This window comes from Phaethon lepturus, unplaced genomic scaffold (assembly GCF_000687285.1).
Source record: "Phaethon lepturus isolate BGI_N335 unplaced genomic scaffold, ASM68728v1 scaffold21425, whole genome shotgun sequence".
Taxonomy (NCBI): Eukaryota; Metazoa; Chordata; class Aves; order Phaethontiformes; family Phaethontidae; genus Phaethon; species Phaethon lepturus.
In genome coordinates, this window is record NW_010542908.1 from 1,665 (window position 1) to 27,243 (window position 25,579).

The 25,579-nt window shown below is 38.1% G+C and overlaps 1 protein-coding gene across 1 annotated transcript; it reads left to right on the forward strand.

Moving 5' to 3' along the window:
* Positions 1-3,630: 3,630 nt before the first annotated feature.
* On the forward strand, positions 3,631-22,510 carry HELLS (helicase, lymphoid-specific). Its single transcript, XM_010288202.1, has 17 exons — positions 3,631-3,651; positions 4,285-4,326; positions 5,136-5,360; positions 6,806-6,988; positions 7,265-7,408; positions 8,041-8,237; positions 8,930-9,026; positions 9,972-10,133; positions 10,621-10,763; positions 12,362-12,500; positions 13,837-13,920; positions 14,004-14,123; positions 15,918-16,034; positions 16,972-17,131; positions 20,162-20,258; positions 20,472-20,548; positions 22,146-22,510. Exons 1-17 carry the CDS (start codon positions 3,631-3,633, stop codon positions 22,241-22,243), a joined length of 2,106 nt encoding a protein of 701 aa, XP_010286504.1. The 3' UTR covers positions 22,244-22,510.
* Positions 22,511-25,579: the final 3,069 nt, after the last annotated feature.

Here is a 25,579-nt window from a genome sequence, read left to right on the forward strand (position 1 = left end):
TTTTGGTATTTTCTCCATTTCTTGAGAATCCACAGAGCTTACCTCTAGCAAGGGTATCGCTTCATTGTCCCGTGTGCTTCTATGGTGCTTTCTCTGTGCAATCTGGGGCCAGTCAGACCAAGGGAGATTACTTATGTTGTTAAACCCAGGCTTACTGGCATCTTGGGGAAAGTTGATGTTATTGAAGCTTCTGGGTATTTTATGCTTGTCACTTCGGCAAATCGCCTGCCAGGTGGTCTGTACAGCAGTTCAACAAAGAAGTCACTTGTTCTTTCTGTGGGCTGATGGCGAAATACCACCATGCAAATATGTAAGAATTTAGAATGATGAAAGAGTGGCAAATTTTTGACCTTTTCAGTCAAAAAGGAAAAAACCCCACTTTGAGTCTTGAAGGTTGAGTCAAGAACAAAGTGGACAAATCATAAAAGTTCAATGCTGTTCATGGTCTTTGAGTTTTCCTTTTTTCCCTTGGAGTTTTCACAGTTGGTCAAGGGAAAGGTCCTTCAGATTGACCAGTTAATGGAAGGATGCTGTGTTCACTCCCAAGAAAAAGTGAGCAATAGCAATTTACTGAATTAAGTAGTTTTAATTATATTCTCTCTTGGCATTGCCATCAAGGCTTGATATTTCTGAGCTCGGGTACTTTTCATCTGAAGGAAAAAAAAACTGGATTGGGAATAGTAGAAGCAAATAAAAACTGTAACTGTGTAGAGAATCACAAGAGGGCAATCTCTTCCCCCAAAAAACTTGTGGAGATGGATCTTGCCCTTGTAAAAGAATACAGTGGTAGCTACCTGATAAGAATGACGTGGAGTACTGCCTGTGGAAAATAAAGGTGTTAGTTCTGGGGGAGAGAAACATGCTCCCACTTTCCTGTGTCACAGTTTGTCCCATGATTCAGCTAAGATCTTTTTTCCCTGCCTGTTAGTCTCTTTAGTTTCAGAAGATTCCCTTGCCTTTCTGTCCTGGTGTGCCCTTCCCCCAGTGTTTCTTCTGGATGCTTATGGCATAGATAAGCATCTTGTAAAAGCCATGTACCTTGTCTTTCTGGAGTTTCTCTTTGAGATGCTAATTTATACCTTTTCACTTATTTGATGTCTCAATCTACCAGGCAATGTTGCATGAATGCAGGAGAGTGAATGCTTTTTAACTTTTTGGGATAGTCTTGATCTGAGTTTTAAAGAGTAAATTGCAAGCTTCTAAATACACAGCCTTAACTAATTTGACAGAAGTTACTTTTAAAAGCATGTGTGGATTTTGTAAGCAAAGCAAGCAGAAGTTACTGTTTCCATATTGGAAATTAACTTAACCTCTGTAAATTAGTCATGATGGTTTAGTATCTTCTTCATAATGAAAAATGGTACCTTTGTGCAAATGGCACGTGAGGAGTCTGAACTAATAATTGGGAAACTGTTGAATTTTGCCAGGTAGGGTTTTTTTCCTTCCGAAAATTTGCAGGCTACAAATAGACTTAAATTTCATTTTTGTTCTAAATTTATAAATTTGAGTTGAGACACCTTTGAGTCTTTGAATGCCTTGTGCTTACTGCACTGGAAGCATGTGTGTTGCAGTGCTCTGTTTACATATGCAGGTGAATGCAACCGTCAGTTACTTCATCTTACACCATTTTGTAGGTACATGTGAGTCCACTCACAAATCAGATGTATAATGATTCAAAGAAATGTAAACTCGATAACATCAAAGTGTTATTAAGCAGACATCTTTATTACAGCGCCAGACGCGTGGGATATATCTCCTCCTAACATGCGTGCTTTGAAACAAAAGTTCATCCTTTATATGCCTTAAAGACATGAATATTCACACATTTTCCAAGAAAGCTCCACCTCCCTGCCTATCTACTACATTTACATAGCCAAGCGATTCTTTCTTACCATCCTTGTTTGAGCACTCCTGCTAGGATGTTTCTATTCTCAAGGTTAATTTCTCCGTTCTTGTTCTTATGTCATCTTTGTTTTAATTCCATGAGGCCTCTTGGTTCTACACGCATGCATTTCCTTGTGATTAACTATTTAAACATAGCTGAAATGTTAGCACTGAGGCAAGTATAGCCTAAGGACTATGAGAGTAGGCTGTTAAACACAATCACACAGTCATTAGGCCAAAGAAATCTGTACAAAAATCAACAACCCTCCAGAAGGGTACACACAACTACAAAAGGACATTTACAAAGCCCACACCTGACTAATTCCATATGCTAAAATAAACTCATAACTGTCCCAGGTCCTTGTTTCAATAATGACTGGAAGGGAAAGGCTGTGAGACAATTGTAGTTCTCTTGTAGAAGAACCCTTCATTATATTAAAAGCATTCACTCTGGAGCATCTATAAATACTTGACGTCTCTTTGTATTGACCAGGCTCGAACTTCTTGGGACAGGGAGTCAACTGAAATGCGCTATAAGAGGCTTCAACATTTGCTTGAAAAAAGCAACATCTATTCCAAATTCTTGCTAACCAAAATGGAACAGCAGCAACTGGAGGTAGGTATATTGTTGTCTGCAGTGGGGATTCTTAAAATGGGCTGCCATCTGTTTGTTTGGGTTTTTTTTGCCATCCAGCTGTTTGAACTGAAGTAAAAATGCTGCAATAATAACATGAAAATCTACTGGAACTTGTAGACTACTTACATTGCTTTCTGTTTCACAATGAACAACAGTGGTAATATGTAGAAGTTAAAGGGGAGCTGGATACATGGAAGACTTATTGCAATAGATGTGATCTTAAGGACTTTGCAATTGGGAATATTTTTGTTGGAGTCTTTCTAAATTACTGTATGTAAGTGTTTAAAGTATTCACTGACAAGCAATTCGGAGCAGTTGCACTTTCTTGCCTGAGTTGTGCTTTATCATATTAAACTGTGTTAGAATACAGGCTCTCAGTGAGAGTGCAAAAACAAAGTCTGTAGAGTACACGGAACTCTACCAATGTAACTTATGCCCATTATCATTTCTCTAATGGGTAGTTCTCTTTGGGGCATTATTGAAAGATAAGAAATGTGTGTGGTTGGTTGTTTGGTTGTTTGTTTCTTTTAGGAGCAGAGAAGGAAAGAGAAGTTAGAAAAAAAGAGAGAGATGATGTTAAAATCTGCCAAGGTAAGATTAACTAGCTATTTTACGTAATTTTCTGAATTTTGAAATAATTCTGAAAAAGTCTGACAAATTACCATGTCAATTTTGATGAAGGTAGGAAAACAAAGTAAGTTAGACTTAGCCAGTATTTGACTTGCAGGATCTGTCTAGTATACCATATTTATTTTAACCATAAGAAAACTGTTTAAAAGTGCTTAGAAATTGCATACCATGACAGTCATCTTAAGAAGATGTTTCTGACTAATCATACTAAAGAAAATGGTTTTAATTTGTCTTGAGGAGGTTTTTTGTTTTAGCAATGATTACTTATTCAGCCAAGAGGCTGAATAGCTAACATAAAAGATAAGCAGGAACTTTTTTGCTGTATTTTTATAAACTGCTTAATAGTAAAAGTGTTTCAAGAAGCCTTCAAAGTCAATGGTTTGAGGCTGCACATCTTTTTATCTGTGTCATGACAGTTAGAAATGCAAAAGATGATGAACTTCTTCCTATGTTTATTTTCTAGGGTCAAAATCCAGTTGATGGCAAAGAGGAGAAATCAGGTAATGCATTAGGCTTTGCCTTTTGTCAGTACTGGTGCTTTTAGTTTCTTCAATGTTTGATGTTGCATAAACTCAAATGTTATCTTATAGGTGCAAAAAAGAAGAGAGGAAGAGAAGATGGTACATACAACATCTCAGAAATTATGTCCAAAGAGGTAGGACATAGCTATAAATAGGCTTGTCTGGATTTTTGTAGCACAGACTTTGACTGGTGAGGCAATCGCTGAGTGACATCTATATTTTAGAGCAATACATTCTCGTACATTGCCATCAGAGATTATCAACTGACAGCCAACAGTAGCCTATCAGTAATGTATGGCTTTCTTCCAACAAAGATCTATGTAACAAGCAGTGTTGTCAGACCTGTAGAATTCAGATGCTTGCTTTTTTTTTCTTTTAAAGTCTTTGGGGAGGCAAGCTGTGAAAAGACTACATCTCCAGTTAAACTTTCAATTACCCTTTGTAACTGGAATGTATTCTCTGGTGTGTAGCCTTGGTTAGAGTCACTTGTATGATTAATGCTGTTGTATGGAAAACTTTTTAAAGTATGTCTGGATTGTGCAATTAAAAGATCTTGTGAAATACTTTTAAGGTTGAAAAGCGCATAAGCATAGCTTTTTCTTGTGTTTCCAGGAAATATTATCAGTGGCAAAAAAAAGTAAAGTGGAAAATCAGGTATGTTGGCATATGTTATTGTAGTTTAAGTGTGTTAAGCTCAAAGGGAAGCTGGGCTTTTTATACTTAATAGTATATCTTCAAATGTTTCCTGTAAATAAACATCTCTCTGCTATCTATTGAAGTCTGAATTAGAAATTTAAAAAAGTGGTGCAAGTGAATGCACTTAAATACTTATTTTCAGAAATCTGGGGTGAAAACTTCTGATTTTTTTTAAACACTGAATTTGAATGTATTTATACTTTATAGAACATCTGTAGTTTCAAAAATAAAAGAAATAGGAATTTACTAAGATGTATTTGTACTGGTGTGTAAGACCTTAGGACACAGTAACTTCTAAGCATTCAAGCATGGAGATAAGTGTGGTCTCTCTTGCTTCTGCTGTAGTTTAAAAGCTACAAGTACAGTATGAATTACTGTCCGATATTCTTTAGAATCCACTTACAGAAGGGAAATAGCTGCATTAAATGCCGTCCGCTGTGGGGAAGTTTTAAGTCTGCTTGCTTTTATGGGTAAAAAATTATAAGCCAAATAGCTTCAGCAGCTATCACTGCTCTTCAGTTCTATACAAGTAAAGAATGTGTATAAGGCATTGAAATTTTGCATGTTGACATCTGCCTCTGTAGTAATATTAATCCTAAGAATAAATTCTGCTCTTGAGTTGACAGTTACTCAAAGTAAGTCTTTGAGTCAGGGGCTGGCTTACTTCACTGCACATCAAGACTGGTGTAAATTGGGCAAAAGTGTGTCTTAGCTGGACTTTGATGTATATGCCACTTGTCACATGTTCCTTGAACTTCCCTCTGTAGGATGAAAGCTCTTCTGACAACCTGTGTCCAGAAGACCTGCAGAAAAATGGAGACTCAAATAGCGTCATTAAGGATAGATTGTGTCAAGCTGTACGACACAGTGCCAAGCAATTCCTTGATCCAGTACGGAAATTTAATGGACAACCAGTGCCTTTTCAGCAGCCAAAGATTTTTACTGGCGGTGTAATGAGGTGGTACCAAGTGGAAGGCATGGAGTGGCTAAGGGTATGGAGCAATTGTTGAAGAAATTGAATCTGTTGCTCATTGGAGTCAGAGAAATGGAGGGAGAGAGACACTAGAAGTCAGTTGGTACAGGGAAGGTGAAAGAGACAGTTCTTTATGGTTTCTCATGATACAAGAATCTGGTGTTATGAAGAAATTGTCAAGCAGCAGATAAAAAGTTTCAGTGTGGGGAAGATATCTGTGTTTGGAAGTGTTTCTTTAGACTTATTTTGTTGGTGTTCTCCATCTTGCCTTTCTCCATCTATTTTCTTGTACAACTCAACTGTCTTTTCAGCCTGACCTTATAAGTACTTTGTGAAAGCAGAAGGTCTGTGCATACTACTAAGGGACAGTCTTACTATTTTGCTGACAGACTTGAATACCTAGCCCCGTAAGTGTTTAAAGAACCATTACCTTGCGGGCCTGATGGATGAAAGTTTTCTGTTCTCTGCATCTTGGAATCTAACTAGTGATATTAACCCAGTGTTTTAAAAATGTGTTGTCTTCAGCCTTTGAAATAAAAAACTAAAGAAGCTAGACATAAAAATTGCCCACATACGTATTTCTCCCCATTTTTGCTTGCAAGCCAAATTAGAACAACTTTGGTTTTTAATTATTGGAGCCAGACAGAACTAATTTTTGTTCTGTTAATGATTTCATTTTTCCCTTAGGTTTTTGCTTTCTTTTTTTCTTCCCCACAAGCCTATGTATCCTGTTTTAACAGGCTTAGGCTTATCTCACAAGTAAGTGCCACTGAACTCCTGTTCTGTCACTGGGAAGTGTGTAGGGAAGACAGTCCTGTTCATGGGGGGTGAAAACCAGCTTCTTTAGTTGAGTCCTCAAGTTAAAACCATCTTTGTGAATCTTTATGAATAGTAGATAGAGTAGCGAAATAACACTTCTATGTCTGCTCATTTGTGAGAAGTTGCTCTGCCATTTGTCAGAATAGGCAGTGTCTGCACAAAGAACTTTTGCTAGAGCAGCTGGCTGTGTTGGTCAGGAATTGCACCTTTTTCCCATGGTGAAGTAGCTGTGCCTATAGAAGCTACTTGAACAGATAAAACCGAAACATCAGCACAATAACATGGTCTTTTAGAGGGGGTAGCTAAGGAATTATTTGGAGCTGAGATGAGTAAAAATTTGGATAGTGTGATCTGTACTTGAGGTTGGAGTGCTTTTTGATATAACACTAGTTTACATCCTTTCCTTTAATACTGTTCTGGTTTTTGCCTCCTAGTCAGACACTTAATTGGCTGAAGCATGTACACCTTCGTATGAATGTATAGGTTTTACAACATGCTTGTATTTATTTCCATCATGGAGAAATCTTACTTGTCTGTTACATAAAATGTGCTGAGTAGAGAGTTTCTACAGGTGTTACATTCCTGAAGATGTCTATTGTTCTTAAGGTGTGTTGGTTATTTCTTTTTTTTCTTCTGTGCATGCAGATGCTTTGGGAAAACGGTATCAATGGCATTTTAGCTGATGAAATGGGGTTGGGTAAGACGATCCAATGTATTGCAACAATAGCACTGATGGTGGAGCGAGGAGTCCCTGGTCCATTCTTAGTATGTGGTCCTTTGTCTACTCTTCCAAATTGGATGTCTGAATTCAAGAGATTTACTCCAGAGGTAAAAGAAATGAAGACTTTTATTTTTCTTCCTTAGGTTTAAAAGAATAAATTATGTAATTCTTAGTCTAAGTCTTTGTCTTGAAACTTCATCTAGAACATCACTTTAATGGGAGTTTGTTTATAATGGTGGCACAGTGGTTTCTACACACTGTGCCATGACTTGCTATGTATTTACAGCCTTCTTGTAGCAGACCTAATTATCTCTACCATCTTCTGTTTAGGCTTAAATGAGCTTAGTTTACCTGACTTCAAAACTTTTTTTTTTTTTTTTCAGATTCCACTAATGCTCTATCACGGACCTCAGCGGGAACGTCGCAAACTGGTTCGTAAAATTCATGGGCGACAAGGATCACTGCAAATCCATCCTGTGGTCATTACTTCCTTTGAAATAGCAATACGAGACAGAAATGCCCTCCAGGTATCTAAGTTCTTCTGAAAGCCCTAGGATGGGTGGAATGCCTCATCACTAATAGCAATGCTTTTGAATATAGTAAAAATAAAAAACAAAAACAAAAAAAACCCCACCAAAAAACCCACAAACACCACATGCTGCCTGTGCAACAAATGTCATACTGTAGCATTTATAGTGGCATTCACTTCTGTTTCCTTGGTAGCAGTGGCACTAGAATTTTATGCCTAAGAAGTTCTTCAAAGAGAACACTATCCAAGTAGTGAAGTAAGCAGATAGTTATAGCATACCTGCTCTTTTCATTACCTCTCTGTAGGTAGTGGTGGGGGAGGCTTGAAGTAAAAGCTATACTTGATGTATAAATATTGTGGTTAACATCAGAATGGTTGTTTCAGGGAGATGAGTTTCTTGTAGAAGTTTTATTGTAATCACCTAAGCTTTCTAAATGCAGTCATGAAGCAGATGTATGGTATTGAACTCTTTGGACTCAGCTCTTCTAGTCTGGAAAAGTGAGAAACAACAGTAAATAGAATATTTGTGGATAGTATCAGACAGTCTTTACTAGTTCTGCTTATCTCATCTGGCATGTGTTTTGATGGAGTAAAGCGAAGGTTTACTGAAATACTCTTTTCTTTTTGTAGCATTGCTTCTGGAAATACCTGATAGTAGATGAAGGTCACAGGATTAAAAATATGAACTGCCGCCTTATCAGGGAATTGAAACGATTTAATGCAGACAATAAACTCCTGTTGACTGGTACTCCCCTGCAAAACAACTTGGCAGAGCTTTGGTCATTGCTTAACTTCCTGTTGCCAGATGTGTTTGATGATTTGAAAAGGTAGGTTGCAATCTGATGGTGAAAACTATTCCCCTTTGTTCTGTTTGGGCATTATTGTGACTCTTTAATAATTAAACTTGTATCAGCATGTGAAGAGATTTTATGGTATGGTTGTAATTTGGTATGATTGTTTGGTGGTAAAGACTTTGAAATGTGTCTTGCCTTCATGCTTAGCTGTTTCAGAAAGAAAGTAATTGTCAGCTCTATGGATAGTGGAAGCTCAACTCTGAACTCAGATGTGAGCATCTGGGGGGAGAGCTGTTTGTCTAAATGGTAAATGCCTGGTGCTGCTTGAGGTTCTTTAAGGTTCTGCAGAAAGCTGTGTGAGGCTGGCAGATTGGGACCTATGGAAGACACATCCTTTTCTGAAGCAGTAGGATGTCAGGTGGAAGAACCTTGCCAAAGCAGTCTTTAGACTAATTTTGGAAAAAGATGTAGACTAGATTCAATATGATAGATCATAGTGAATATTCTAACTAATACAAGTGTTTTTAGCAATTGCTGAGAATCTCAAGTATCTGAATTGACAGATATATTTCAGAAATACCTCCTGTTCACCCTCTATTTATGATGGATATTAGTGCTTTGTTTTTCTTAAATCACAGGATAAGAGAATAATAGTATACTTAAATAATGAAGAATAATAGCTATGAAATCAGCTATTACTTTTGTTTTTTTCTTTGTTTTTATAGCTTTGAATCCTGGTTTGATATTACCAGCATTACAGAAACTGCCGAAGATATTATTGCTAAAGAAAGGGAGCAAAATATCTTGCATATGCTGCATCAGGTTTTCACTTATTCTTTGTGTTGTTTTTTTCATGATTTATTTCTAACATTGGCCATTATTATGAAGTGTGTCAAAAATCTTGTTTGTGGAGCTGAATTCTGGCCTGAAGCTTTTATTGTGGCACTTCTGGACTTCCTTAGACTTGTGGGGGTTTTTTTCAATCTTTACAGCACTTAAAAATGCTGAAAGGAACAACATACCTCTTTGATAATGATTCATTTTTATTCTTGGAACTGAATTGAGTTTAGTGAAACTTAATTGCAGTTGCCTGATTCTGTTTGTTGGAAGATTTAATTGGTACACTTATTTTGTTGAAGGATAACTTTGTGGGAATTTCTGTAACTTTTATGTGTTGAACAGAATACTTTTTGACAAACTAGTTGTTTAATGTCCCTGTCTTCAAAACCAAACTAACACTCAAAACTTTTTTTAAGGGTGTGTGTGGAAGTAAATGCTTATAGAACTATAATTTTTCCATCATAAACTGATGGTGAGAGATACAAATTTTATCGTCTAGATATAATTCTCAATTACAACTTATTATTTATTTTGGATAAAGGTTTGGGGCTTTCCCAGAATAACTTTCTTTAAGAAACATAACAAGCAAAATGAGCTGTTCTGTAATAAAATGACTTTCAGTTAATGAAAATTATTTGAAAGGTCTGTAATGTAATTACTACTGCACCCTTACTAAGCACTTCAAAGTTTTTAAAATGTCAATGGATGCATTGTTTGAATGCATGTATTACCAGCATGTGTGTAAAAGTTTTGGAGTAGGCATCCGTATTAAAAAATGAAATATGGAACTCTGCAAATAACCTCCCTTACTTTAGATTGTCAAAAGAGCATTATATCAGTAGACCCGTTTATATGTTGGGTTTTTGTTTTTAAACTAGCCATGTTGAGAGCTTTGAGTAATTGTAACACATCTGCTCAACATTTCAGATTCTGACACCTTTCTTGCTGAGAAGACTGAAATCCGATGTTGCTCTTGAGGTTCCTCCTAAACGAGAAGTTGTGGTATACGCACCACTGGCAAAGAAGCAGGAAACTTTCTATACTGCCATTGTAAATCGCACCATTAGGAAACTGCTTGGAAATAATGAGGTATCTACTGATAATGATGGACTGTGCGAGCTGTTAATGGTTTGTAGGCAAAACCACGTTGGTATTGTTTCATTACCATTGTAATGCGTTTAGTCTGATTCTGTCTTATCTATTTCAATGGCAGTTACTGTGACTGGCCTTGGTGGGCAGAGAACTAATACAATCTGAGTGTAAATATGTTCTTCTTTGCCTTCTTTTTTCCCCAAGCTACAAGTAACAGTTTTCATAGAGTTGACAGTTTCTGCTGTGAAATCAGTAATGTACTAATGCAGCTTTTAAAAATGAAGCAGAAGATTTAAAAATCTACAATTATAGACCTTTAAAATTTGGACTGCATTTTCTACTTGGCAAAACTTACAGCTGCTGAGTCTAAGTATTCCATGATGCTTATCACTGAGACTTATTTTCAGTAGTGAAAATTCTTGGGTCAGCATAGACCTTTGAATCTGAAACTGTCGTCTGATGGCAACATTATCATTTCCCACAGGAAGAAGTAGTTGAGTTGAGTCCTACAGGCCGACCAAAACGCCGTAGTCGAAAACTGGTTGATTATTGTGAAGAACATAATGATTCACCTGATGACTTGGAAAAATTGATCAGCAAAATGCAAGAGGAAGTAGAAAAAGAAAGGTGCCTGCCCTAAAGGATTCTTTTTTATTATACTATCTCCCTCTTCGCTTCCAGAGCTTTGCTTATTCAAATCAAGAAGATTGGCATTTTGTAATTCACTATCCTTGTTGCTTTATGATTTGTTTCTTTGCTTTTACCTAATATTCACTAGGCCATGATAGCAATGATGAGGTTGTACCATCACTCGCTCATTAGAGTTATAGTTAACTACAAGACATTTATTCCTACTTGCTGCAGACCTCCTAGACCTGTGGCCTTTGCAGGATCTAGCAATAAAATTGCTTCTTGAGTCCCTGTTTTTATTAGTCACAGTCTCAAGTAGGTCCTGTGACAATAGTGCTATTATAAATCCATAAAGAGTTAAACTGTCCTAGTGTGCAATGTAATTCCTTTGGGCTGTTGAAACATTTTGGTAGCAAAGAACTGTGGTTTCACCAAAACCTCAACATCTAAGATGGTATTGGGTGCCAGCCAGGGAAGAACTGCCTCATCTTAGTTGTTTGGCAGTTGAAATTTCATTGTGATAGCTTGGGTCCTGGCTACAGCTAGCAATGAGGACAAAGAGCTGAAGAGCTCATTTGCTAAGTTTTGCAGGCTTTGCAAGGTTCAGGTAAACCTTTTGTCTCCAGTGTCCAATTATGTTCACAAGTATATCTTTCATTGTCTCAAAGACAGGACAAGGGATAGTGCTGGTGTGCTTACTACAGTTAATTCCTAGGTTTTTGCAGAATTGCTTAGAAATACTTGAAACAAAGTTTGGGCTCAAGACTGGAGAAAAGGGAGTAGTGGTTTCCTTGCTAACTTTTGTAAAATATGTGGGCTTAAGCTGAGGCTGGGAACCCAAATGACCAGCACAGTTATTGCTGTTTTGGTGACAGGTATTGGTCACCTTCTGGTGATGAAGATCTGAGTTGAGTTTCAGGACTGAGGGAGCTGAGGAATCATGTTCATACCTGGGTTTTGCAAATTCTTTTGGTGGCTCTAAATTGGTTGGAAGTCCCTTGGGCATAAGGAAAACCAGATTAATCTTCAGGATTGAAATGTGTTTATTCTGCTAGATTTTTATTGTAGTCCAGTGTACTTCGCAAGAACAGACGCTTATATGTTTGTATTTTATGGTATGCATGGATCCCTTATGTTGGATATGGTGCTTGGATGTGGAAGAGCTAAACAGCTGTATTTGTTGTGAATCCTGCAATGTGTACATGTGGCCAAAATGGGGTAGGCAGAGAGCTGATTTTGGAATAACTTATGTATTGTTTTGCAGATCTGACCATTTGTTCTAGAGAGGGCTTGCTTCTGTTCCTTTTTTTGTTGGGTGACTTGCACGAGTTGGTTTTTCTGCTTCTGATTACTACTGACTGCCCTTTTGTATTTTAAACCAATAATGGCAAACCCTTGTGCTTTTGGTGCCATGTGTGGCACTAAAAGAAGTTTCGTCTAGTAATAGCTTTAATTAGGAGGGATTTTTAGGACATTTGACACAGCATGTGAATTCATTGCTTGATTTTGTTTTTATTGTTGTTTTTTTCTGTTCAGTATTTGTAGCATGATAAGGTGACACTTTCTGTACTAATAAGATGATGTATCTTTTTAAGGCCAGTGGTAGACGTGAGCATTCCCATGGATTCAGAGGTGAACCTTAAACTGCAGAATATTATGATGTTACTGAGGAAATGTTGTAATCACCCCTATCTTATAGAATACCCACTGGACCCTGCTACACAACAATTCAAGGTACATATTTTAAAAGGATTACAAAAAAAACTATTCTAGGCATTAAAAAGCAATAGACAGTGAGCTGATGGCAGTAAAGAATGACCTGTTCAATGTATTTGGCTTATGTCTCTCTGCAGTAGCAGTTGCAGAGACCAGTTCCAGCTTCTGTGCCGATTTAGCCTTTGCACAGTGATGCTGTAGTGTTCTTCATTATGGCAGTGCTCAAAGCTATTGAATTCTAACAGTAACTGTTAGAATTAATAGAATAACTAACAGTTATTAGAATTAACTAATAGTTATTAATTAGAATAACTAACAGTTCCATTGACTCAAGGTGTTTTAGGATCTGCCTCAAGCTCTCCTTACAAAGGTTAATTTCCAAAACAAAAAATGCTGACCTTGGTGAACTGGCCATGAGCTAAATTGTACACATTGCAGGAGGTGTGGTAGTAACATTTAAGTGTGAGGTGTTGAAAGGCTGAACCAAGTACAACAGTGTCGTTTGCTCAGAGAATACAACATCCTTTCTGCTTCTCAAAAGGGAAGAAATCCAAATCACAAAGGCCAGCTAGTAGTTTATCTACACAAAGCAGTTGGCAGTTTAGGAAAGTATGAAGTAATTTGAATTGAAAGAATCTTGAACAACTGGAAGCTGCTTGCGCATTCTAAATGTAGATTTGTGGGCATGTGTAGTCATGTTTCCTGTTCAGTGAGCAATAACAGATTCAGCTGCACTCAGCAAGCTGTTGAAGTTTATCAATGTAAAGTCAGTGCATAAAAAGCAGATAGCCCAGTCTGGGTGATGAGGGGAAATCAGTTAATGTGTAGAAAATGCAGACTGTTTAACAGTTGACACCACTTGCAGGAGCTAGTACCTGCTCAGGAAAATGGATTAGGAATTACCAAGGTGGCTGCTGTATGGCTCAGACCTGAGAAGTTTCTATATCCCTGCTCTTAGCCTATAGCAAGAATTAGATCAAACAAATTCTCTTAAGCAAGAGGGGTCTAAGGTAGCAGTCTAAAAACATCTGTTAGCTTGTCATTTGGCTCATGTGTAGTAACTTGTTCAGTAGTGCTTCCTTATATCCAGTAGATGGAAGCCTTGTGCATTGAATACAAGCTGGGAAAAGAGCCACAGTGCTTTTCCATATGGAAGAATTCAAATCGTTAGGGTTTCTCTCTCCTTCCAGAAATGGGATGCAAATTAATCTTTTTTTTATTATTATTATTATTATTAGAGCATATGAAATAGTGGGGTTTGATTTAGTTTCATCATGATTTAACTGATTCTAAGTCAGGGAAACCTTTGGTATCCTTCCCTCCTAATACATAATCCCCTTTCCCCTGTTCCAAGGTTGATGAAGATCTAGTAAAGAATTCGGGCAAGTTTCTACTCTTGGACCGAATGCTTCCAGAACTGAAAAAGAGAGGACATAAGGTAAAGCTAATGATTTGGGGGTGGAGCATAGTTGTCTCCTTATGAGCAAAGAATGGTACTAAGGAATCTTCCTCGTTTTGTAGGTCTTGTTGTTCTCGCAAATGACTATGATGCTTGACATTTTGATGGATTACTGCTATCTGAGAGATTTCAAATTTAGTCGATTGGATGGCTCTATGTCCTACTCAGAGAGAGAAGAGAATGTAAGTAGATGCACATGCCCTTTGACCCCGTTAGGAAATTCTGCTTGTTCCTGTGACACTGGGATATGATTTTGCACAGCATTTAACCTTTAATAGGCAAAAGACATCTATCTTGAAAACTGACATCATTGCTGCTCCTTTAACATCTGCGCCTCAGAAATAGTGAAGCAATGGAATGTGTTACTAACCAGTATCTTGGGGTATGCCTAGAATGATGGGTGCTCATGTATGCTATTGCCCAGATGTGAACTGTGTCATATATCTAGATTGTGGCAGATACTAATCCTAGTTTTACCCCAGCAGGTATTGTTTCGTAGCATCCTGGATATGATACCAGTATCTATGGGAGCATGCTGCAAGTCTAATGCCAAATAAAGTAGATTTCCAGGAAATGGGATTTTGTACCTAGTGGGACACCTGTAACTTCAGCCTGAAATTGCACGTAGATTTGTTCCAGCGCAATCCTTTGTTCTTGCATACTTGTAGTGGTTTCAAATAATCACAGAACGCCTTACCACAGAGGTATATATTTATCATGAAGAGCAGCCATGCAGGGTGGTTCTGGAAAACCTCTGAGGGTTTGCAGGGATGTTAGAGAGCAATGCACACGTGGAGGAAGTACACAGGATGTATCTAGGGGTTGTGCTGCAACTGCCATCTGGTCTCCAAAGTATGCATTAGTGTTTATGAAGATACAGAGAAACAGTGGCAGATGACATCATCTAGCTCAAACAGTGCTTCATTTTGCCCCATTTTTCTTCTGTGCTGCAGTGTGGCTGAATAAAACCGAACCCCTAAACACCTAGGTTGCCACTGTTAGAGTTGATCTTAAAAAGGAAAGGCTAACTAGCAACATGTCAGCAAGCTATAGTGACTTTTTTGAGGCTGGTACAATTTTGTACTGTGGGCTTGTGGGGATTTTTAGGAGTTGATTGTGTGCCTACCACAGTGTGGTATAGGTGCACAACGAGAAAAATCTTGCATGTTACCAGTCGAAGTCCAGCAAGGCTCTTCCCAGCCCATGATTTGCTGCTGGCGCTGCAAATGCTGATGTCCAGGAGAGCCCAGAGGATATGGGGTTTTTAGAGAGCTTGGGTAGCTCTCGAAAGAGCTACTTTACAGCCAGAAGCACTGCCTGGCAGTGGGGTGATGGTTTCTTTTTTTCTGCAGTGATCAAAGTCTTGAAAATTCTCATACTCTTCCACCAGCATGTGGGTAGTCAGACTAAGTAGACTAGGTTTTGACTGGTATTGCAGACCTGGTAGGAGCTGTGCTGACACTTGGAAACATCTTGCAGTGAAAGGCTAGATGCTGAGTAGGAGGCCAGGAAGCTACTCTTAGTTTTGAAGAAAGAGAAGGAGGTATTCACAGTGGTTGCAAGTTATAGTCAAGTTGGCATCAGTATTGTAGGTTGCTGCTTGTGTTAAGAAGTAGATACGTTTTTCAGTTCTGCCAGCTTGGTCTGTGCTCACCTTGGGGAAGAAAATATCACTGGATGGTAGGTTATGTGGAGGTGAATGCCATTTGGACCATATGTCACTATAGTCAGCTCTACTCTGTGTGTTAGACGATTCATTGACTGAAATAATGAGATAAGAAAATACAATTGCTTCACTTCTTGGTCTTGTCCTGTCCCAGATACATGCAGTGTTTCTTAAAGTCTTAGTTTGGCCTCTGACAGCATGTACTGTATTTTATCGGTGTTCATCTTTTTAAACACAGTTATCTCAAAATAAAACAGCTATATTGTGTTTGATCCACCTGCTCTTTTTTAATAGATGAATTCTCTTCCAGATGCATCAATTTAATACTGACCCTGAAGTCTTCCTGTTCTTAGTGAGTACAAGAGCTGGAGGCTTGGGCATTAACTTAACTGCGGCAGACACAGTTATCATATATGATAGTGACTGGGTATGTTGACAGACTTTTAACCTAATGATATGTGTCATAAAATGCTTTCTCTATTGCTGCTTTTGATGATTATTTATTAACCCATTATGATATAGACCACTTCTGTAACTTTAATGAGGTCTTACGTGAAAATAATAGTAGAGTATGCAAACACGTTATATATGAAATATAAAGCCTCATTTGAAAAGTCCTAGCTTATTGACTACAACATTAGAATCTGTTTCCAAAACTAGCCTGTTTGTCCCTGAGTTACACCAAAAGCAGGAGGAATTGTTCTGTTACTGTTGAAGATGAGTTGCTGCCTTTGGATTTATTATTTAAGTTTCAATGTAGCCGGACCTTCTGCATGTTCCCTCTTTCCAACAGCTGACATGTTACTAGTACCAGCCCCATGAATTTCCTCTTGCGACGTGGCACCTGTGTTTTAGCTAGCTAGGATTCTGTTGTTCCTGTGAGCCTGGAGGCTAGGAAGAAGAGAGGTACGGAAGGAAATTACTGAGGACCTCCCCATCTTCACTTTATTTTAATAGACAGCTCTGTTGTTTTACATGGCTATTCAGCTTCAGGAGAGCTAAAGCAGCTTCAGAAATGTCTGAAAACTTTTAAAATTCCTTTTCTTATTCTCCAACAAAACACTACACAAACCTACAACTAACACCCTCAGATGAATTTGATACAAAACATGTCTATCTGTTGAAAATGGTAGCACATAGTGCAGAAGCAGTTGAGCTAGTTGGGTTACTCTGTGTGGCTACAACAGTAGAGCTTGGGATTGACGAGTTCAAGAGTAAAGAGATGCTGAGTTGTATTATACTGTGGCTGCCCTGCTTATTGCTTCAGCTCTGATTCTCAGAGCTCACTGCTGAAAATGCTGCTTGTGGTACGTCCCTTAAGAAAAGGTTAATGGTGCAGTTAACTTGTTTCTTTAACTGCTCAGAACCCCCAGTCGGACTTGCAGGCCCAAGACAGGTGTCACAGAATTGGCCAGACAAAGCCAGTGGTGGTTTATCGTCTTGTGACAGCAAATACTATCGACCAGAAGATTGTGGAGAGAGCTGCTGCCAAGAGGAAGCTGGAAAAGCTGATTATCCACAAAAGTTAGTATCTTTCTTTTATGACTTCCTGTAAGCATGTGTTGCTGCTTTAAATCTCAACAGAAGTCTTGCTGCTCTGTCTTGTGAGTGCGTAGTATTTTTGCCTAAAAGCAAAAAGCTTCATCCTTCCAACAACTGACTATATAGTATTACTTTTCAAAATGCATTCTTAGACACATTGCAGATTAACTTCTGCAGCAAATTAAAGGAAAGAACTCCTAGTGTTTCTGGAATCACTATGTTATGACTATTCCTTTACTAGTAGGTAAGGAAGAAAAGAGAGGTGATGGGACAGTGAGCCTGCCTGGAGGACATATAGGTAAAACCAGGCAATAAGAGAGTAGAGCTCTAGGCTTGTTGGCAGATTGTCAGCAAGATGATAGTTTGTTTGACCCAAATGTTTTCAGTCTTTTAGCATGGAAAATGCTGGGAGTAGATGACAAGTCTGACTTGATTATCTTTTAAAAATCCCATTAATTGAATCAGAATATAAATGGTAAAGCAGATAAAAAGTTATTACTGCTTGCAGTTTAATTTATAACAATTCTTCATGAGGAGCAATGTGCCTACCCAGTGACATCTAGAGCAGTGTTTCATGATGTGAAGCTTAGCAATAAATTTTTCCAGTTGCACTGGCAAACTTGCTTGAGTAGGGAGTATTCCTATTAAAATTGGTAAAATGAGTATAGGCTGTAGAAAGCTGGTTTCTGGGGGGTTCCTGCTAAACTTGGTTGAGAGTGCAAATCCTAAAGCTGTAAAATCACTGTGCAAAATTTCAGCACCCTGTTTGCATCTGCCTTTCTGAATTCAAGAACAGTATGTTATAACCACAGTAGAACAGTCCTGTTTGAACAATTAACTAATGCCTCTGATGATAATTAGCCTTATATTAAACTTTAAAGGAGTTTTAAGACCTTCTTATAGCATATTGGGGCAGGGGAAACCAACAACACTTCCATGGGGACAGAAGGGCAACACCTGTAACTGTCTAGTGCACAGTGCATTGCTTGTCAAGCCTAAGCTGTAGTTTGCCTTTGGTTTTGGATGATTTTGGCTAATCTGTTAGATGCTTCCTTTATCGTAGGTTTAGCTTTTTCTTTGTAATCTGTTTGCCACTGCTGCATTGGTGTGACTGCCAGGACTGCCACTTGACTCTCTGTAGACATGTTAATGACCAATTTAAGAAAGAAAAAATTTGTTTTTTAGTGATCTGATTGTGGTCCAACATGAAGTTAAAACCAAAGTGGCAAGATGAGCACACAAAACAGGATGGGCTCTAATAGTAGATGACTGCTATATACTAAATAGCAATGTGAACTGGGACTAGTTGGTGTACTGGAAGGAAGCTAAATGTCAAGGGTCATGCCTTCAGTTTTGAAAAAAGTTGAATATTTATCTTGCTAATGAGTGGTGAATCATATCTACATCTTGCAGCTTAGGTAGGGGTGTCCCCTCCAGGAACCTTTGAATCCACTGTGTAAATGTAAAGGTGATGTAATGGATCTTGTAATTTTGAATATTTCAAAGTGTTGGAACTTTTGGAGGAGTGAATGAGGAAGGGCTATCACAAAGCTGACTTAAGTCAGGCCTTTCAGTGGTGTCTAAGCATGTATGTACACTACAAATACTGTACCTTAAGGACTGGAATTAATGATTTATAAGGTTACATATTGTTACAATTATTATTTATAATATGCTGTATTTTTAATTATACAATGCACATTTTTATAATATAGATAATAACTATAATAGAAAATACTTATCTCATTTGGGGTTTTTTTTTGCAACTCTTTCTGTTGCAAAACAGAACACTTTTTTGGCCTCAGCACCGGGTTGCTCTTTCAGTCTTGTGCTTCTGTTTTGTTGAAGAAAGTTGCCTAGAAAACTGTATGAGAATCAGCATGATTTTAGTTAAATTAGTAGATGTCAGACTAAGAGGAAGTGGTGGACATAAACTTCTATTTAAAGTGTTAAGTGCTTGATAGGGTTTTCTGTATTGTTGTCTGTGTCACTATTAGTGCAACCCAAGACCTGCACAGCACTAATTCAGTGCTAGTTTGTGAAACTCGGAAAACTAAAAGGGAGAGACTGCATTACTATTAATGCATGACAGGACCTGGATCTTGTGTGTCACAGCAGGAGATGTTAATGGGGGAGAGAATCCTATAGCTCAAACCCCTTTGGAACTTGCATCTGATTTGCACTTCACAGAGAAACAGCCAGTCCTTGGAGGGAGGGAAAAGGTGTGGGGATGACTTCTGAAACCAAGATATAGGGAAGAACAGCAGTCAGTGTCATGAAAGGGATCGATGAAGACTAATAAAGCAGGTGGTTATGTAAATAAAAACTGAGGGAACTTGGCACAGAACAGTAAGCCTTGCCTGTCTCCTTGAAATGTGCAAGACTGAGCTTGGCTTCATCTACACTCTGCTTTAGTTAAGTAATAATCCTGTATAATTTTTTTGATATTTGAGCTCACATCCAGATTTGTGTGTAGATAGGCATTAGCATAGTCTCTTCAAGAAACCAGGCTGGGTTAGGTGTATTATTTTTGTCATGTCTGTCTAGTCCATTAAACTGAGGGATGTCCTCTCTGCAAACTACATCTTTCACATATTTCCTATCTTGTGGTTAATGCTGCTTACTTTGTTTCAACCAGCTTACAATACAAAGGGAAAAAACTTCAGCATCCACCATCTAACTTTATTTACAATATTTTTACTGTAAGTAGAACTAATAACTTTCCTGCTCTGTGTGTGCGTGTGCATGTTGAATTGGTGTTTCAATCAGTTCTTCTGCATACTACAGCTAGAAAGTGAAAGGCCTGCCTGCATGTAAACTCTTCATCTACCTCTGACTTTTTTCACCAGTTAGGCTATTAGGTGTGTTTACCTGAGGGCTAAAACAATGAAACGTAGCATTAGTTTTGACGTGCAAGAGTAATTTGTTCGATATTTGCATCGAGCATCAATTCAGCAATTTACAGAATTTGTTCCTGTCTGTGTACTTTCTTAAAATTTCTCCTTTCTACAGATCAGTTTAAAGGTGGCAGATCTGGTCTAGCACAGTCAAAGAGCTGCCTGGACCCTCAGGAATTAATAGAATTGCTGAAATCCAGAGACTATGAGAGGTATGCAGATTTCATATTTTTCTTGGACATGAGTTTGTAACTTGTGGAGTGCAAGCAGTTGTTAGTAGCTCTCTTGTCTTATGAAGTGTTATGTGGATCTTCATAGTGGAAAGAATGTCCTAGGGATTCTGCTATGTGGGAGAACTGACTCCCATGCAATATTCACTCTAACATGCTTTTATTTATATTGAGAGATGATTTCTTCCTTAACAGGGAGGTTAAAGGATCTAAAGAAAAAGTAATCAGTGATAAAGATCTAGAGTTACTCTTGGATAGAAGTGATCTTATTGGTAAGTCGGTGTTTAAATTTTTTTTTCATTTAACAGTAAATTCATATTTTGTAAGAGTCTTTGTATGTAGAAAGATGCCATAGCTTCACTTCTCTACAGCTGTGTTGTACATCTGAAGAAGGACCCTTTGGCCCCTTTGCTGACATTTCCAATAGGATTTGCCGAAGAAGAAATAACAGAACTTAAACAAAAGTATTCCAGAAAACCATGTTCATGCATAGTGTGCCCTGAGCATACTGTGAATGAAAAGCATAGATAAGGAGGTGTTCTGCAAAGGAGCTTTCCCTGCAGGTTGCTGTCGATTGATCAAAATAAAAATTATTCTGAGAAAAGTTTTATTTCAGCAAACTTGTTTAAAAACCTATTTTGATACTATCATAATTCAAATGTAATCTAACATTTTTTGGGGGAAAATTGAGCTTTTCAGAGTTACCATGGCTTGTCAGTGGATCAAATATTTAAAAATAAAAACCATAAAATTTTTGAAGTTGTCTGCAAATTCTCATGCTTGATCAGGCTAAGATATTATAAAAAACTTCTGAGAAAGGAAAAAAAAAAATCTTGTTCATTCATCTAAACAGTAGATTTAGTATGCTTTATTTCCTTCAGCATCTTTAGGAGAGATAAGCCTAAAAGCATAGATACAGAAAAACCAGTCATTACAGAATTTAAAAGCGAAAATGATAGCCTTAAATAGGTGTGATATGTATATAGTTTGAATAAAATAACTTTTCCTTAGGCAAACTATTGCTGTACTTGAAGTTTTTTTGCTAGATTATCTAAAGAAATTATTTTATAAAATTGCTTATTTCAGTTAACTGACTGCTAATATACAAAATTATTCTTGATGCACTGATAATATGGTCTATATCTTTACAAGTTCAAGCTGTGAAACAATCTGATTTCTCCTTTCAAGTTGGAGAAGGTGCCATTTATTATGTGTTATTAGCGTGCATCATATTTATAATGATTGCTTTTTTCCTTTGCTATGCTAAGCAAAATTAAGAGTATTAAAATTGTCAAAAAACATTTATACAAAGATATTAGTCTAGCATCATGTACTGAATATTTACCACAAGTAGCTGCAGTCAATGCCTTAAAAACTGAAATGCCACCTCCCGCCCCTGTAAGCCATAATTATTATATTTGATATAAAGACAATACTTTTTCATTAGCTTTATATTCCCTGGAACGGCAACATAGTGATTGCAAAGTGCTAGGAAAACAAAATGTAGGTCTCTGAACTTCAGAAAAGAATATTGCTTAGCAGAGCCATAACTTTCTGTGTTTCTCCTAGTAACTTCACTGAATAAGTTTACTGCTTTGTGTTTTCTTCTCAGGAAAACAGGACTAGTTCAGGCAGATCTTAAAACTGCTTATTTCCATTCAGATTTAGCCAGAGGTGTTGGAATGTTTTTTTTCTTATTTTAAAGTACACAACTGAAAAATACTTTCAAGGACAAACTTTTAGTAGCAGAGTGTTGATTAAGGAGCAAAATTATTTTCATCAACTTGTTTTCCAAATCCAAACAAAAATACATACAACTTTTATATACTTCACCTATTATTGTTGATCTTTGTTTTGTTTTAATCCTAGATCAAATGAAGACCTCTGAAAAAATGAAAAAGGAAAAAATTGGTGTCTTCAAGGTCCTAGAAAAATCATCAGATTCCAATGCAGAATGTGTGTTTTAATGTGCATTTGCATGTCTCTTACAGAACAAACACATGACTGACATGAGATTTTCCAGAGGTGTCACTTAGACATACCAATCCTTTATGCTGACTTTCTTTTAAGGCCTTGTTCAAATCCTTTGTGTTCTTTCAGTGAATTTTAACATGTTCTACAGTATAATGCAGGTGATAGTTTCATGTTGCAGCTTTGGTAGGCTCTCTTAAAGAATTAAGAAACTAAGCATGTTTCACATTTGCAGCTAGCTCTTGTGATCAGTGGTAAAAACTGGCAAATTTGTGGAAAAAAAAAATCTTCCTGTGGAAGTCCTAAAACACTTTTTTTTTTTTTAAGATATGGTGTCAATTATGGTTTTATTTGGAAGGGAGAGAACGTGTACCTTTGTTGCAGCCAATTGTGTAGCTTCTGTTTTTAACTTCTGCAAATTATTTTGATTAAATAAATGACTGGTTTGTCCTAAGGGTGTAGGGTTTTTAGCATAGCTTCTTAAATAAGTGAAGGTTATGTTCCCATTAATTTACTCTTTCTCTACTCATTTAGCACATTAGCCAATCTCACACATTAAAAAACAAAAACCCCCAAAACAGGCAACTTGAATCTAAATTTTTCTGGGGCAGACATTACTTTTGTATTGACTGGCTTGTCAACTTGCACAGCTAAGGTGCCCATTTGAAGCATGCAGAGGGAGCTAAGGGTGCTGGAAGGGGAAAGTGCAAAATGTCTGTTGGGGGTGTGTGGAGGACCAAGGAGTGCTTTGTGAGAAAGGAGGGTTTGTGACTGCAGTGGGGCAGGAAAGACAGGTGAAGGATATTACTTGCATATGTAGCCTCTTAAGAGCCAGCTGTAAAAAATGGTTTTCAGCTTGGGCATCAGATGGTTTTTAAATTTTCAATTCTGGTTTGTGAAAATGTCATTTAGGTGTAATAAGAAGCTGCAGTTATGGAATTGCAGCTGGAGCTGTCACAGTTGCAGTTGTGCTGCTTATGCCAGGGCATAGGTAATATGGAATAAAATAAAATCCTAGGTAATCTATCTTTGGAAACTAGTTTCCAGTCACTTCATGATCATTCTTGCTTTCCACAGAGAGTAATCTGTTAGCCTGATTTAGAGAAAGTTATTTTGTATTAATGAGAGATGTTTATCCTTACCTCTGTAAGGGAACAAATAAATCTGTTAAGTTCGTGAGCAGGTTGGCTTTGACCTTTGCCTGTTGAAAGCCATGTCTTCTTTCTAATTGCTACAGATAAAAGTTTTTTAAGTTTTTCTCTTCAGTTACTTATTAGCCTGAATAATGCAAAGTCCAAGGTATGCTGTCTCCACCTGTTGCTTAAATTTGCTGAGCTATGATGCTGGTCTCCTTTATGCTTTGTTTTATGCTAGTGAAAACACATTACAAGATTTAAGAGTAAATTATGTATCTACAATAGTATCTAAATGGAATAATTGTAAAAGTTTTAATAACTGATATAACTGATTCCACACAGGCTTACCTAATTTTTGAAGACTGATTTACCCTGCTCAACCTGCACAGCTACCTGAATGTCAGTGCAGGGCAATATGGTGGAAATGAAAAATGAACAAGGGTTTCTATCCCATAGCCAGCACAGCTAGGATTTAATAATAATTGCCACCTTCATAAAAATGCATAAGCTAGCATTAATGCTGACGGTAGCATTAGTGAAGTGTAGCCACTGTTTAGCAATGTGTGGAGCTTGCTGTTACTTGGAGAGAGACTGCAGAGCTGTGGCTGCTTTTGTAGCCCACCTTCAAAAAGCTAAAGCAATGCACATTTTTGCTTGCTGCCATAAAGGAGCACATCTCTCCATCCCTTTTATTTTTTTAAATCTTTTGGCTCACCAAGTATTGTGAACGTCATTGATCAAAGCAAGCACAGTACCTTCTTGGCATATTTGCATTTCTCATACCTGTAGTCAAGAGTAATGTTCACACCTGCTATCCACTTAAGCTATGAAGGAGTGGTCCAGCATCTGTGCACTTTGCAGGAAGGGGTGCTGGTGTTTCAGAAAGCCACCTTCCTTTGCACAGGTAGTGGGAGATCCACAAATGAATGCAGTAATGACAATGTGAGGATGCTGGGGGTAGGGGAGGTGGCTGGTGCTGATGGCTTTAAATTGTTATGGGTGAAATAATGTCCCCTTGATTGTCCATTAGAGGGGAAAAAAATATTTCAGCTGATACAAGACAAATGCACCCAGATATTCTCAGCTGTTGTTCCTCCTGTTGGGGGTGCCTGCACATGTTTGTGGTGTTCAGACCAAATGCATGGACTGAAAGATGGGGTCTCAGCATGCCTGTGTGTTGCTACTGTGTGTCTATTTGCAGGTTTTGTTTTTTGTTTTTTTTTTAATTTGGTGAACAGCTTACTCCTGGCTGGAGAGGACTGGGGAGAAGCTGCTGATGGTTTTTCCAGATGATGACAAGAAAACCTCTGGTAAACTTGTCTCACATGTTAGAATCTTTAATGGCATTCAACCAGCACTTGAATGCACTCTGCACATACCATCATTTGGGTATTTTTACTTACCTGCCTAACAAGGATGATGTTTGAGCTGCCAAGACTCCACCTTGACAACAGTCTGAGCTCACAGGGTTGCCATTAGCAAATGAAACTTACTTAAATGTGCAAACTGGAGCAACTGGCTGTGCTGCTCACGGCTGTTCTGCTCGTGGGAGAGTGGTGGTGATGGTGTGGGCTGTGAGGAGGTGACAATGAGGTCTGTCTCGATGATGCTGTTAGGGTTTTTTTGTTTGGTTTTCTTGGGGTTTTTTTTAACCCTTTCTATGTGCTTTATCTCCTGGGGCCCAGCTCTGTCAAGTCACTGCCAGCAGCAGGGTCTTTTTAACTGTGCAGTTTTAACTAAGTGATTCATGTTCTCAGCTCAAAAGGGAGATGTGCTAGTCTGTCCCATGCAAGTCTTCTCCAGCCAGCCGTGGCCCATGGCTCATGCTGTGCTCACAGCTTTTCCTGCTGCAGCTGAGCCTGGTGCCCTGTGCCCGCAGCCAACAGGGAGCAGCACTGTCTGCTGCACAAGGAGAAGGGGCACATGTGGCCATGGCAGGGAGAGGCCACAACCAGAAACCCAAGTAACTGGTGTTAAAAATGACAGATTGTGCTTTGTGCTGCACACATACATGAGACAGTCCATTTTTGGCAGGATGCTAGCTCCTTACAAGTTGCCTGATGCAATTTATGTAATTTCTTAGGTTATTGCTAACTTCTGGAGCAGGTGGCTCAGAGTGGTTGCAGGTGTGACCCCATTTAACCTATTTTGTTATTGTTGACAAATTCCTGATGCCAACTGCTAAACTCAGCAGGA